The sequence below is a fragment of the Bufo gargarizans genome, chromosome 6, assembly GCF_014858855.1.
Source record: "Bufo gargarizans isolate SCDJY-AF-19 chromosome 6, ASM1485885v1, whole genome shotgun sequence".
In the NCBI taxonomy this organism is placed as follows: domain Eukaryota; kingdom Metazoa; phylum Chordata; class Amphibia; order Anura; family Bufonidae; genus Bufo; species Bufo gargarizans.
The window spans coordinates 95,696,883-95,712,115 of NC_058085.1; the positions used below are offsets into that span (position 1 = coordinate 95,696,883).

At 48.0% G+C, this 15,233-nt stretch overlaps 1 protein-coding gene across 1 annotated transcript in view; it reads left to right on the forward strand.

Annotated features, from left to right (window-relative positions):
• The window catches only part of LOC122941505 (deoxynucleoside triphosphate triphosphohydrolase SAMHD1-like), a 205,411-nt gene that overhangs the window by 82,052 nt on the left and 108,126 nt on the right, over positions 1-15,233 (forward strand). Inside the window, exon 6 of the mRNA XM_044298819.1 lies at positions 11,010-11,189. Within this exon, the coding sequence (XP_044154754.1) occupies positions 11,010-11,189 (180 nt within the window). The remainder of the gene's footprint in view (positions 1-11,009; positions 11,190-15,233) is intronic.

Below are 15,233 nucleotides of genomic sequence, written 5' to 3' on the forward strand. Positions count from 1 at the left end.
CCAGCGGTGGAAGACATAGAATGCACTGACGCACAACCACTTATGTTTCCTGATGATGAGGACATGGGAATACCACCTCAGCACGTCTCTGATGATGACGAAACATAGGTGCCAACTGCTGCGTCTTTCTGCAGTGTGCAGACTGAACAGTAGGTCAGGGATCAAGACTGGGTGGAAGACGATGCAGGGGATGATGAGGTCCTAGACCCCACATGGAATGAAGGTCGTGCCACTGACTTTCACAGTTCGGAGGAAGAGGCAGTGGTGAGACCGAGCCAACAGTGTAGCAAAAGAGGGAGCAGTGGGCAAAAGCAGAACACCCGCCGCCAAGAGACTCCGCCTGCTACTGACCACCGCCATCTGGGACCGAGCACCCCAAAGGCAGCTTCAAGGAGTTCCCTGGCATGGCACTTCTTTAAACAATGTGCTGACGACAAGACCCGAGTGGTTTGCACACTGTGCCATCAGAGCCTGAAGCGAGGCATTAACGTTCTGAACCTTAGCACAACCTGCATGACCAGGCACCTGCATGCAAAGCATGAACTGCAGTGGAGTAAACACCTTAAAAACAAGGAAGTCACTCAGACTCCCCCTGCTACCTCTTCTGCTGCTGGCACCTCGGCCTCTTCTGCTGCTGCCGCCTCGGCCTCTTCTGCTGCTGCCGCCTCGGCCTCTTCCTCCGCCTCTGGAGGAACGTTGGCACCTGCCGCTGAGCAAACAGGGGATGTACCACCAACACCACCACCTCCGTCACCAAGCATCTCAACCATGTCACACAGCAGCGTTCAGCTCTCCATCTCACAAACATTTGAGAGAATGCGTAAATTCCCACCTAGCCACCCTCGATCCCTGGCCCTGAACGTCAGCATTTCTAAACTACTGGCCTATGAAATGCTGTCATTTAGGCTGGTGGACACAGACAGCTTCAAACAGCTCATTTCGCTTGCTGTCCCACAGTATGTTGTTCCCAGCCGGCACTACTTCTCCATGAGAGCCGTGCCTTCCCTGCACAACCAAGTATCCGATAAAATCAAGTGTGCACTGCCCAACGCCATCTGTGGCAGGGTCCACCTAACCACAGATACGTGGACCAGTAAGCACGGCCAGGGACGCTATATCTCCCTAACTGCACACTGGGTAAATGTAGTGGCGGCTGGGCCCCAGGCGGAGAGCTGTTTGGCGCACGTCCTTCCGCCGCCAAGGATCGCAGGGCAACATTCTTTGCCTCCTGTTGCCTCCTCCTCCTACTCGGCTTCCTCCTCCTCTTCTTCCACCTGCTCATCCAGTCAGCCACACACCTTCACCACCAACTTCAGCACAGCCCGGGGTAAACGTCAGCAGGCCATTCTGAAACTCATATGTTTGGGGGACAGGCCCCACACCGCACAGGAGTTGTGGCGGAGTATAGAACAACAGACTGACGAGTGGTTGCTGCCGGTGAGTCTCAAGCCCGGCCTGGTGGTGTGCGATAATGGGCGAAATCTCGTTGCAGCTCTGGGACTAGCCGGTTTGACGCACATCCCTTGCTTGGCGCATGTGCTGAATTTGGTGGTGCAGAAGTCCATTCACAACTACCCCGACATGTCAGAGCTGCTGCATAAAGTGCGGGCCGTCTGTTCACGCTTCCGGCGTTCACATCCTGCCGCTGCTCGCCTGTTGTCACGAGGGTGTCAAGAGCCACGTCTGACTCCGTTATACTCGGGGTCAGGAAGTCGCAGCGGGTGGCTGCGCGCTCTATGTCTAAAGATCACGTTGTTTCTTAGTGATTGTTTTCTGTGTTTGCCTTGCAATCCTTTTTGTCTCACTCAGGGATCCGTAGCTTCTCCTCCTCAGCTGTTTCTTGTCTGCCACTCCCAACCTTCTTATATTCTCCTCTCACACTTCTCTTGTTGCCAGTTATAGAGCTTCCTGCCTGGACTTCTATACTGACCCACTGGAGCTGTGAATCCTGGTTGTTGTTCCAGAGTGCTACCCTCCGGATCCCTGTTGGGCTTTTTGTTGTCTCCTGTTGTCGCCCACCTGGGATTATATGTTGAGTCTGTATTGTCTGTCCTCCCCTTGGTGTTTTCCTTTAGAGCTAGTGGTGCGGACTAGTGATAGTCACGCCGATCGTGATATTATAACTGGCCCTTATTTTTTGGGAGAAAAAATAAAAATAAAATACATTTTTATTTTTTCCTCTCTACTTAGAATCCAATATGGATCCTATTGCTGCTTTGGCAAAACAGCTTCAAGGCCTGTCTTTGGAGGTGGCAGGATTGAAGGCGTCTGTCCTCCAACAACAGCAGCAAATGCAGCAGACCGCAAGCCCAGCGGTTGCTATGGGTAACCAGGTTGTTACAGAACCCAAGGTTGTTCTTCCTGACAGATTTTCTGGGGGAAGGGACAAATTTGTGACGTTCCGTGAGGCCTGCAAATTATATTTTAAGCTGCGACCTTACTCCTCAGGTAATGAAGAACAGCGGGTGGGGATTGTTATTTCCCTGCTTCAGGGGGACCCGCAATCCTGGGCGTTCTCGTTACCCCCTGGTTCCCAGGCTCTCCGGTCAGTGGAGGGATTTTTTGGGGCTTTGGGTCTCATATATGATGACCCTGACGAGTCGCCCTGGCTGAGTCGATGTTACGGAGACTCCTACAGGGAGATCGGCCAGCAGAGGAATATTGCTCAGAGTTCCGTAGGTGGGCTACGGATACTCAGTGGAACGACCCGGCTCTCAGGAGTCAGTTCTGCTCTGGGTTAACTGAAAGGGTTAAGGATGCGCTGGCGCTGTATGAGACCCCCCTTTCCCTTGATGCTGTTATGTCCCTCTCTATCAGAATAGATAGACGTCTTAGGGAGAGATCGAAAATTCCTGAGCAATTGGTTACCTCTTTTTGGTGTTAAGACGGAGTCTATTTCTTTTTTCTAGACAGTGGAGCAGGGGTAAATTTGATAGATGCCCTTTTTGCCCGCACTATGGGTTTGTCTCTCTGTACGCTGCAGAGACCTATTCCCATATTCGCTATTGATTCTGCTCCTCTGTCTCAGAGAAACCTCACTCACATTGTCCATAACTTACACCTTCGGGTAGGGGACCACCATAATGAGTGTCTTTCATGTTACGTTCTGGAGGGCCTTCCCTCTCCTGTGGTATTGGGTCTTCCCTGGTTGGTAGCGCACAATCCAGTGGTGGATTGGCAGGCCAGGGAGATATTGGAGTGGAGTGAGCATTGCAGAGAGAATTGCTTAAATAACAATTGCTTCCCTACCTACATTTATTTCGGACTTTGAGGACGTTTTTTCTGAAAAGGGTTGTCAGAAGCTACCACCTCATCGTCCTTATGATTGCCCGGTTAACCTGATTCCCGGTGCAAAATTACCCAAGTCCAGGTTGTATAATCTTTCGGGTCCCGAGAGACAAGCCATGAAAGATTATATCTCCGAGAGTCTGGCTAAGGGACACATCAGACCCTCTTCTTCACCCGTGGCTGCAGGGTTTTTCTTTGTTAAAAAGAAAGATGGGGGCCTGCGTCCTTGCCTAGATTTCCGTGAGCTAAACCGGATAACCATCCGAGACCCATACCCTCTTCCTCTCATTCCTGACCTTTTTAATCAGATTGCGGGTGCTAGTTGGTTCTCCAAACTTGATCTTGGGGGGGCCTACAATCTGATTCGTATCAAGGAAGGGGATGAGTGGAAGACAGCTTTTAACACCCCTGAGGGGCATTATGAAAATTTAGTCATGCCTTTCGGTCTGACCAATGCCCCTGCTGTCTTCCAACATTTCGTTAATTATATTTTTAGTCATCTCATCGGCAGGTTTGTAGTCATATACCTAGATGATATCTTAATTTATTCGGCTGATCTGAAAACACATGAAGTACATGTCAGGCAAGTACTGCAGGTCCTACGGACAAATAAATTATATGCAAAAATTGAAAAATGTGTCTTCGCCGTTCAGGAAATACAATTCCTGGGATATCTATTATCTGCTTCAGGTTTCCGTATGGATCCTGGGAAGGTCCAGGCAATTTTAGATTGGGATCTTCCTGAGAACCTTAAAGCTCTACAACGGTTTTTGGGTTTCGCAAATTTCTATAGAAAGTTCATTAAAAATTATTCAGTGATCGTTAAACCCCTTACTGACATGACTAGGAAGGGGACTGATTTTTCTAAATGGTCTGACGCCGCTAAAATTGCATTTTCCTCTCTAAAAGAGAGATTTACCTCGGCACCTGTTCTAATTCAACCTGATGTCTCCCAGCCTTTTATTGTTGAAGTAGATGCGTCAGAGGTGGGAGTGGGGGCTGTATTGTCTCAGGGTCCGTCTCCTGGCAAATGGCGTCCTTGCGCTTTCTTTTCCAAAAAGTTATCTACTGCAGAAAAGAACTATGATATTGGAAATAGGGAACTGTTGGCGATTAAATTGGCGTTTGAAGAGTGGCGTCACTTCTTAGAGGGAGCAATCCACCCCGTCACGGCGATTACGGATCACAAAAACCTTCTGTACCTAGAATCGGCTAAGCGTCTCACCCCTAGACAAGCTAGGTGGTCGCTATTCTTTACCAGATTTAACTTTGTAATCACCTATCGTCCTGGGGCAAAAAATACCAAGGCAGACGCATTATCTCGTAGTTTCCCTGGAGGGGGTAATGTTAGTGATCCGGTACCTATTTTACAAAGAGGAGTGGTTGTCTCTGCTGTACACTCTGTTCTAGAGGGAAAGGTGTTAGAGGCCCAGGGGGACGCCCCGGCCTCTTGCCCCTCAGAGAAATTGTTTGTACCGTTAAACCTGCGTCTTGAATTATTAAAGGAACATCATAATTCGGCACTTGCTGGGCACCCGGGTAGTAAAGCAACCTTGGAGCTATTGTCTCGTCGTTTTTGGTGGCCAAGGTTGCGTCAGGATGTAATGGATTTCGTGTCTACTTGTGCACGCGCGAAAGTCTCTCATACACGTCCAGCAGGGTCTTTATTGCCACTTTTCATCCCCAATAGGCCATGGACACATCTGTCAATGGATTTCATCACTGACCTACCGTTGTCTGCGGGTAAAACAGTTATCTTGGTAGTAGTAGACAGGTTTAGCAAAATGGTACACTTTATTGCGCTACCCGCACTTCCTAATGCTAAGACTCTTGCTCAGGTGTTTATCAGTGAAATCGTGAAGCTTCACGGGGTCCCTTCCGATGTGGTTTCGGATCGGGGAACCCAGTTTATTTCTAAGTTTTGGAAAGCTTTTTGTTCCCGTTTGGGGGTACACTTGTCCTTTTCCTCAGCTTACCTGTCTGCGCTACAGCGTAACTTCGGCCTTCCCGCTCACCGCCTCATATGTGACGTGCCCACCAGGTGGAACTCCACCTTGCACATGCTGGACAGACTGTGCGAGCAGCAGCAGGCCATAGTGGAGTTTCAGCTGCAGCACGCACGGGTCAGTCGCACTGCGGAACAGCACCACTTCACCACCAATGACTGGGCCTCCATGCGAGACCTGTGTGCCCTGTTGCGCTGTTTCGAGTACTCCACCAACATGTCCAGTGGCGATGACGCCATTATCAGCGTTACAATACTACTTCTATGTCTCCTTGAGAAAACACTTAGGGCGATGATGGAAGAGGAGGTGGCCCAGGAGGAGGAGGAGGAAGAGGGGTCATATTTAGCACTTTCAGGCCAGTCTCTTCGAAGTGACTCAGAGGGAGGTTTTTTGCAACAGCAGAGGCCAGGTACAAATGTGGCCAGCCAGGGCCCACTACTGGAGGACGAGGAGGACGAGGATGAGGAGGAGGTGGAGGAGGATGAGGATGAAGCATGGTCACAGCGGGGTGGCACCCAACGCAGCTAGGGCCCATCACTGGTGCGTGGCTGGGGGGGAAACGCAGGACGATGACGATACGCCTCCCACAGAGGACAGCTTGTCCTTACCTCTGGGCAGCCTGGCACACATGAGCGACTACATGCTGCAGTGCCTGCGCAACGACAGCAGAGTTGCCCACATTTTAACGTGTGCGGACTACTGAGTTGCCACCCTGCTGGATACACGGTACAAAGACAATGTGCCCACCTTACTTCCTGCACTGGAGCGTGATAGGAAGATGCGCGAGTACAAGCGCACGTTGGTAGACGCGCTACTGAGAGCATTCCAAAATGTCACAGGGGAACAAGTGGAAGCCCAAGGCCAAGGCAGAGGAGGAGCAAGAGGTCGCCAAGGCAGCTGTTTCACGGCCAGCTCCTCTGAGGGCAGGGTTAGCATGGCAGAGATGTTGAAAACTTTTGTCAACACACCACAACTAACTGCACCACCACCTGATACGCAACGTGTTAGCAGGAGGCAACATTTCACTAACATGGTGGAACAGTACGTGTGCACACCCCTCCACGTACTGACTGATGGTTCGGCCCCATTCAACTTCTGGGTCTCTAAATTGTCCACGTGGCCAGAGCTAGCCTTTTGTGCCTTGGAGGTGCTGGCCTGCCCGGCGGCCAGCGTTTTGTCTGAACGTGTATTCAGCACGGCAGGGGGCATCATTACAGACAAACGCAGCTGCCTGTCTACAGCCAATGTGGACAAGCTGACGTTCATAAAAATGAACCAGGCATGGATCCCACAGGACCTGTCCATCCCTTGTGCAGATTAGACATTAACTACCTCCCCTTAACCATATATTATTGTACTCCAGGGCACTTCCTCATTCAATCCTATTTTCATTTTCATTTTACCATTATCTTGCGGGGCAACCCAAAGTTGATTGAACCTCTCCTCTGTCTGGGTGCCGGGGCCTAAATATCTGACAATGGACTGTTACAGTGGTGGGTGACATGATGCCTGATTCTCTGCTATGATATGAAGCCAGATTCTCTGCTGACATGAAGCCAGATTCTCTGTTACGGGACCTCTCTCCTCTGCCGGGGCCTAAATATATGACAATGGACTGTTACAGTGGTGGGTGACGTGAAGCCTGATTCTCTGCTATGACATGCAGACTGATTCTCTGCTGACATGAAGCCAGATTCTCTGTTACGGGACCTCTCTCCTCTGCCTAGGTGCTGGGGCCTAAATATATGACAATGGACTGTTACAGTGGTGGGTGACGTGAAGCATGATTCTCTGCTATGATATGAAGACTGATTCTCTGCTGACATGAAGCCAGATTCTCTGTTACGGGACCTCTCTCCTCTGCCTGGGTGCCTGGGCCTAAATATCTGACAATGGACTGTACCAGTGTTGGGTGACGTGAAGCATGATTCTCTGCTATGATATGAAGACTGATTCTCTGCTGACATAAAGCCAGATTCTCTGTTATGGGACCTCTCTCCTCTGCCTGGGTGCCGGGGCCTAAATGTATGACTGTTACAGTGGTGGGTGACGTGAAGCCTGATTCTCTGCTATGACATGCAGACTACTTCTCGGCTGACATGAAGCCAGATTCTCTGTTACGGGACCTCTCTCCTCTGCCTGGGTGCCGGGGCCTAAATATATGACAATGGACTGTTACAGTGGTGGGTGACGTGAAGCATGATTCTCTGCTATGATATGAAGACTGATTCTCTGCTGACATGAAGCCAGATTCTCTGTTACGGGACCTCTCTCCCCTGCCTGAGTGCCGGGGCCTAAATTTATGAAAATGGACTGTTACAGTGGTGGGTGACGTGAAGCCTGATTCTCTGCTATGATATGAAGACTGATTCTCTGCTGACATGAAGCCTGATTCTCTGTTACGGGACCTCTCTCCTCTGCCTGGGTGCCGGGGCCTAAATATATGACAATGGACTGTTACAGTGGTGGGTGACGTGAAGCCTGATTCTCTGCTATGACATGCAGACTGATTCTTTGCTAACATGAAGCCAAATTCTCTGTTACGGGACCTCTCTTCTCTGCCTGGGTGCCGGGGCCTAAATATATAACAATGGACTGTTACAGTGGTGGGTGACGTGAAGCCTGATTCTCTGCTATCACATGCAGACTGATTCTCTGCTGACATGAAGCCAGATTCTCTGTTACGGGACCTCTCTCCTCTGCCTGGGTGCCGGGGCCTAAATATATGACAATGGACTGTTACAGTGGTGGGTGACGTGGAGCCTGATTCTCTGCTATGACATGCAGACTGATTCTCTGCTGACATGAAGCCAGATTCTCTGTTACGGGACCTCTCTCCTCTGCCTAGGTGCTGGGGCCTAAATATATGACAATGGACTGTTACAGTGGTGGGTGACGTGAAGCATGATTCTCTGCTATGATATGAAGACTGATTCTCTGCTGACATGAAGCCAGATTCTCTGTTACGGGACCTCTCTCCTCTGCCTGGGTGCCTGGGCCTAAATATCTGACAATGGACTGTACCAGTGTTGGGTGACGTGAAGCATGATTCTCTGCTATGATATGAAGACTGATTCTCTGCTGACATAAAGCCAGATTCTCTGTTATGGGACCTCTCTCCTCTGCCTGGGTGCCGGGGCCTAAATTTATGACTGTTACAGTGGTGGGTGACGTGAAGCCTGATTCTCTGCTATGACATGCAGACTACTTCTCGGCTGACATGAAGCCAGATTCTCTGTTACGGGACCTCTCTCCTCTGCCTGGGTGCCGGGGCCTAAATATATGACAATGGACTGTTACAGTGGTGGGTGACGTGAAGCATGATTCTCTGCTATGATATGAAGACTGATTCTCTGCTGACATGAAGCCAGATTCTCTGTTACGGGACCTCTCTCCCCTGCCTGAGTGCCGGGGCCTAAATTTATGAAAATAGGACTGTTACAGTGGTGGGTGACGTGAAGCCTGATTCTCTGCTATGATATGAAGACTGATTCTCTGCTGACATGAAGCCTGATTCTCTGTTACGGGACCTCTCTCCTCTGCCTGGGTGCCGGGGCCTAAATATATGACAATGGACTGTTACAGTGGTGGGTGACGTGAAGCCTGATTCTCTGCTATGACATGCAGACTGATTCTTTGCTAACATGAAGCCAAATTCTCTGTTACGGGACCTCTCTTCTCTGCCTGGGTGCCGGGGCCTAAATATATAACAATGGACTGTTACAGTGGTGGGTGACGTGAAGCCTGATTCTCTGCTATGACATGCAGACTGATTCTCTGCTGACATGAAGCCAGATTCTCTGTTACGGGACCTCTCTCCTCTGCCTGGGTGCCGGGGCCTAAATATATGACAATGGACTGTTACAGTGGTGGGTGACGTGAAGCCTGATTCTCTGCTATGACATGCAGACTGATTCTCTGCTGACATGAAGCCAGATTCTCTGTTACGGGACCTCTCTCCTCTGCCTGGGTGCCGGGGCCTAAATTTATGACAATGGACTGTTACAGTGGTGGGTGACGTGAAGCATTATTCTCTGCTATGATATGAAGACTGATTCTCTGCTGACATGAAGCCAGATTCTCTGTTACGGGACCTCTCTCCTCTGCCTGGGTGCCTGGGCCTAAATATCTGACAATGGACTGTTCCAGTGTTGGGTGACGTGAAGCATGATTCTCTGCTATGATATGAAGACTGATTCTCTGCTGACATGAAGCCAGATTCTCTGTTACGGGACCTCTCTCCTCTGCCTGGGTGCCTGGGCCTAAATATCTGACAATGGACTGTTACAGTGTTGGGTGACGTGAAGCCTGATTCTCTGCTATGACATGAAGACTGATTCTCTGCTGACATGAAGCCAGATTCTCTGTTACGGGACCTCTCTCCTCTGCCTGGGTGCCGGGGCCTAAATATATGACAATGGACTGTTACAGTGGTGGGTGACGTGAAGCCAGATTCTCTGCTATGGGACCTCTCTCCAATCGATATTCGTTAATTTTTATTTTTTATTTTTATTCATTTCCCTATCCACATTTGTTTGCAGGGGATTTACCTACATGTTGCTGCCTTTTGCAGCCCTCTAGCCCTTTCCTGGGCTGTTTTACAGCCTTTTTAGTGCCGAAAAGTTCGGGTCCCTATTGACTTCAATGGGGTTCGGGTTCGGGACGAAGTTCGGGTCGGGTTCGGATCCCGAACCCGAACATTTACGGGAAGTTCGGACAAACTTCTCGAACCCGAACATCCAGGTGTTCGCTCAACTCTATTAGGGACCACTCATAGAGGCGACCTTGACGTGGTGATTGGCTTATTACGCTTTGGCCAAAATGTACACCAATGCCTCATTCAACATCCAGCATAGAGGCAGGGCAGAGTGCTGGTTGCAGAGTGCGATTGCATTTGTGTTTTTGCATTTGTATCTGTATTTCGCCATAGCAATGTGCACCTGCATGCAGGGTTGTGCTGACTGAACCCCCCACATCTTTTTTCTTTGTAGAAAACTGAAATGACTGGCTCAGGCAGCTCGATAATGTTGACACCGGCCTCTGTTAGGCTACAGAAAATAGTACTAAAGCCTATTAGAGGAACCAATGGGCCAGGGAGACATCACTGCCGTCGCAGCATTCAACTGTATTGCTGTCCTGAGTACAGCAATGCAGTTGAATATGTAGAGACAAGCTTTTCCACAATTAAAGAGCTTATTGCCCATGGCCCTTCTGCTGCCCCTCTCTTGCCCCTACCTGGTGCTGCCTGAGGCGATAGCCTCACCTGGCCTCATTGGTGGTGCACCCCTTGGCTTTGCGGACCCCTAACTGTCTTAAAAGCCAGCTGGAGTGTAGTAGGTCTGTCTTTGTTAAGGTGCTTGTACCTGGATGCATGTATGCGACCTGTCTGGGAGGATTGGTCAACAATGTTTAGGACTTGAACCCTGTAAGCGAATCTGTTGCAAGGAGTGAACACACACCAGGACTTGATTTCTATATGCGGTACACTCCGCACGGTGCGGACTGAACACCAGGACTTATACTAAGGTGAGTTTTTTTTTCCTGTTCTGTGAAACCTACCAAGTGTGAATAAACACTGAATTCTGGTAAAGAACTGTTTTTTGTGCCTCTGTTCTGCGTCCGCTCACCCTGCCTGCCAGAGCGAATCCCCACAATACTTTACTCAAATCAAAGAAAATTTGTCAATGATAACAAGGTTTTTTGTTTTTTTTTCAGCATGAAAACGCTTCTGTACTTATGCTGGAAGATCTCATACTATCCAATGAAGGACTTATTGAAGAGATGAAGAAGTGTGGCCTGATGAGTGACTTGCCTGATAAGAATGTTAAATCTGAAGAGTTAAACTTGTCTAAGGATTTTATATTTATCAAGGAGATGATAGTTGGATGTCCAGAGGTCAGTCAAAACTATTCATCACTAGTTGAAAGCTATGTTTCTATACATCCATTTCTATGTCTCTAATTTATTAGGTTATATTCATATGCCATGACAGAGGAGGATAGACCTGAATTCCAGCCCCTATTGCCATCTTGCTGTGGCCACTATTGTTAGCCATGGCATTAAGTCAATGGAACGTGTGTAGCTGGATATGTGGCTCATAGCGCAATGTCAAGCAAATGTCTTCTGATGGCATGTGTACACACTGCTTGCGAACCGAGGCTTGTGATGTGACATCCAACTTCCATTTCAGGACAGAATACATCACTACACACCATTCTTATAATCAATCGATCCTTCGGTGCAGAGGTTTGCCTCTGTGGACCTCTTGCTGTCATTCTAGTTCTTCGTTGTTCTCCCAACCACTGGGACACACAATGTTGAACAGTGCTGACACTTGAGCCTGGGCATTTAGCAATCTGCTAGAGTGATAAACCAAGGACTCTCAGTTTAAGGATTCTATCCTTCAAGTTTGCGACAAGTGGAGATAAATGGCTTTTCAATAAACATGAGGCATTCCAAGCAACTTGATCTGATTTTTGAGGTTTCATGTAGCTAAAAAAAAATTAGATTTCAGTCTGGCTTTTATGCCAATCTATATGCCACTAATCGGAGCAAGGTGCTTGAAAATTTGATCATCTTCAGATCCTAGGGACACCTGCTACTTCCTCTATTTTCATCACCTTATGGCTTGTCAATCTCGGTGTTACAATTGAGAATTGTATAATGCAGTGGCCGGGTGTGGGGTTTTCTCAATGCTACGCTGGGTCCCTTGGACACCACCCAGATGTAACTGCATATTACTGCTCTCCAGAGGAGATGGCAAGGTGTGGTGCATCCCAATAGAAAAGTCCAGGCAGTCAGGTTTTGCAGTAAATATGTGCGCTTCTTTTTTGGAGGAACTCAAGTGCAAAACAATACAGGCGTGGCACTGAGCTGGCTTCTCCAGTCTCCTCCTAGGCAGAAGAAGGTTCTGTGCTGAGGAAAGGCTTGAGCTAGCTGTCCCCCTCTCAGAAAGTTGGTACCCTGTCCAAACATCTGGTGGCCCAGGATCTGTGGCTCGGTCATCTAGATCAGGCATCCTCAAACTGCGACCCTCCAGCTGTTGCAAAACTACAACACCCAGCATGCTCGAACAGCCTACAGGTATCAGCCTACAGCAAGGCATTGTGGGAGTTGTAGTTTTACAACAGCTGGAGGGCCGCAGTTTGAGGATGCCTGATCTAGATGGTCCTGAGGTCAAACAGCTTGTGACCTGGGATCTGTGGCAGAGTATCCCTGTCTGGTCACTTGTGAAGTCTTCTAATAAACACGGGTCCTAACTGCAAACAACTATTGGGCTGTAACTGCTTTCCTTGTGTACAGTTTCTAACTGAACTACAACCTTCTAGTTGGAGAGGTGAAGTGGAGAAGCACAGCTTAAATAGAAACAATGTTGCAATTTTAGCCTGTTATAAACTTGTATATAGTTTCAATATAAGTCTATAGGAATGACTAAGCCATTTTTGCAGACATAAACATGTCTTCAGATGTAAACAACAGAGCTAAACCAGTCAATTGGTCAGTGGGTCTAGTTTTTACCCTCCAAAGCTTTGCATAGTCTAGTCCCTTATAAAAACTGTGGAAGATTTCTAACTTCTCAGTGCATAGATAGAAAGTCCCAAAGTCTCTCACTATTAGCTTGCTGTGCATTATCACTTTCCCCAGTGCAGTGCGGATATGGTGCGATAACAGCACAAATAAACAGGATATATATATTGTGGGGGTTTTAACTCCGTCACTGTGCACACATACACATGTGCCAGTTCACTCTTCACCACAGGCAGTGTTTATTTCAGCAAACAAAAGTAAACATGTCCAAACTTTAGCTTTAAGCTTTCTTCAGCCCACACGTATTGCATAACAAAGTCCCACATTTTGTGTTCAGTCCAAATCGGGTAACAAAACAATATGATCTCACCACTCTCTGGGGTCTTTCAGAGACCAATTCCTCTCTCTTAGCTTGTTCATCTTTCATTTAGTCTGTGCACACTTGATCTCTCCAGCTAAGATTCCCACAGCCTTTTTAACCACACCATAGGAAAACCCTGGATGGAGTACAGGAGTGACCTGTCCCACCCAATCTCTCTGGTCACTCCTAAAACCTGGACCCAAACTCCACTTTAATGAAAACCTCCCAGCAACCTAAAGTTACTGATATACTTATTTCCGGGAATTGTATCACTGAGGCATACATTCTCAGCGAGACGTACCGACCATCCACGATTCTCCCCTCTGGGCTACTACATACCCTTCCCCTCTGCCTAAAGCCGAGGGGCTTGGCACCTGTTACCATCAAACAATATACCCTCAATAAGGCATCGGCATTTCCATGCAACTTCCTGGGCCTGTGTTATATATAAAAATTTAAATCCTGTAATGTCAGAAACCATCTCGTTACTCTGGCATTACTCCCTTTTTTTCTCAGACATCCACTTTAGTGGTGCATGATCTGAAACCACTCTGAACCTCCTACTCAGTAGATAATATCTAAGGGAGTCCAGTGCCCACTTTATCGCCAAGCATGCTTTTTCCACAATATAATAATTTTTTTCGCAGAGGGGTAAGTTTTCGGCTGAGGTATAACACCGTGTGTTCTTCTCCCCCTAACCTCTTGGGACATCACAGCGCCTAGACCTACCTCTGAGGCATCTGTCTGCACTATGAATTCCTTACTAAAATCTGGGGCCACTAACACTGGCTGATTGGCGCAACCGTAGCTTAAGCTTGTTAAATGCCTGTTCTGCTTCCGGGGTTCACCTAGCCATGACTGACTTTGTACCTTTTGTACGCTCCGTTAGTGGGGCAACTATTGTAGCAAAATTCGGTACAAATAGTCTGTAATAACCCGCTATTCCCAAATAAGCTTTTATCTGTTTTTTTGTAAGTGGACGTGGCAAGGTTTGAATTGCTTCGACTTTGTATATCTGGGGTTTGAACAGACCTCTCCCTACTACATACCCGAAATATCTGGCCTCTTCCATACCCACGGCACTTTTTTGGGTTTTATGGTAAATCTGTCTGTTCTTAGGGAATCTAGTATGAACTTTACCCAGGTGACTCTCCCAATCTGGGCTAAAGATGACGATATCATCCAGGTATGCAGCTGCATACTTTTTGTGAGGGCCTAAGATCCTGTCCATAGCTCTTTGAAACGTAGCTGGGGCACCTTGTAAACCGAATGGCATCTTTACATATTGGTAACACCCTTCAGGTGTGGAAAAAGGCAGTCTTTTCTTTAGCATCCCTTGATAGAGGGATCTGCCAATACCCTTTTGTTAGGTCTAACGTAGTAATATACCACTCTGGACCTAACCTCTCAATGAGATTGTCTACTCTTGGCATAGGGTAGGCATCGAACTCTGAAGCCTCATTGAGTTTTCTGTAATCATTACAGAACCGCCATTACCCACATGCTTTTGGTACCAAGACTATCAGACTGGACCATCCACTTCGGGACTCCTCAATCACTCCTAGCTCTAGCATTCTTTTGATCTCTTGTGACATTACATCCTTACGAGCCTCAGGGATTCTATAGGGTTTTATGTTTACCCGAACATGTGGTTTTGTTCGAATCTCATGCTCAATACAAGTAGTGAGACCTGGCATATCTGAGAACAAATCTCTATTCTGTTGTAGCAGTTCCTTGCACTGCTGTTTTTGTGATTTGGACAGAGTCTCCGCAATTGTGACATCCTGACTGTTACTTTTTGCCTCTACCACCAAACAGGTCGTTTCCAGGGAGTTTTGATCTTTCCATGGTTTCAACAAGTTCACATGATAAAGCTGGATAGGTTTTCTTTTCCCTGGCTGGTGAACTTTGTAGTTAACTTCCTAACTTTCTCAACCACCTCATAAGGCCCCTGCCACTTAGCTAGGAATTTGCTTTCCACCATGGGTACCAAAACTAGCACTCTGTCCCCTGGACTGAACTGCCTAACCTTGGCCGCCCTGTTATACACT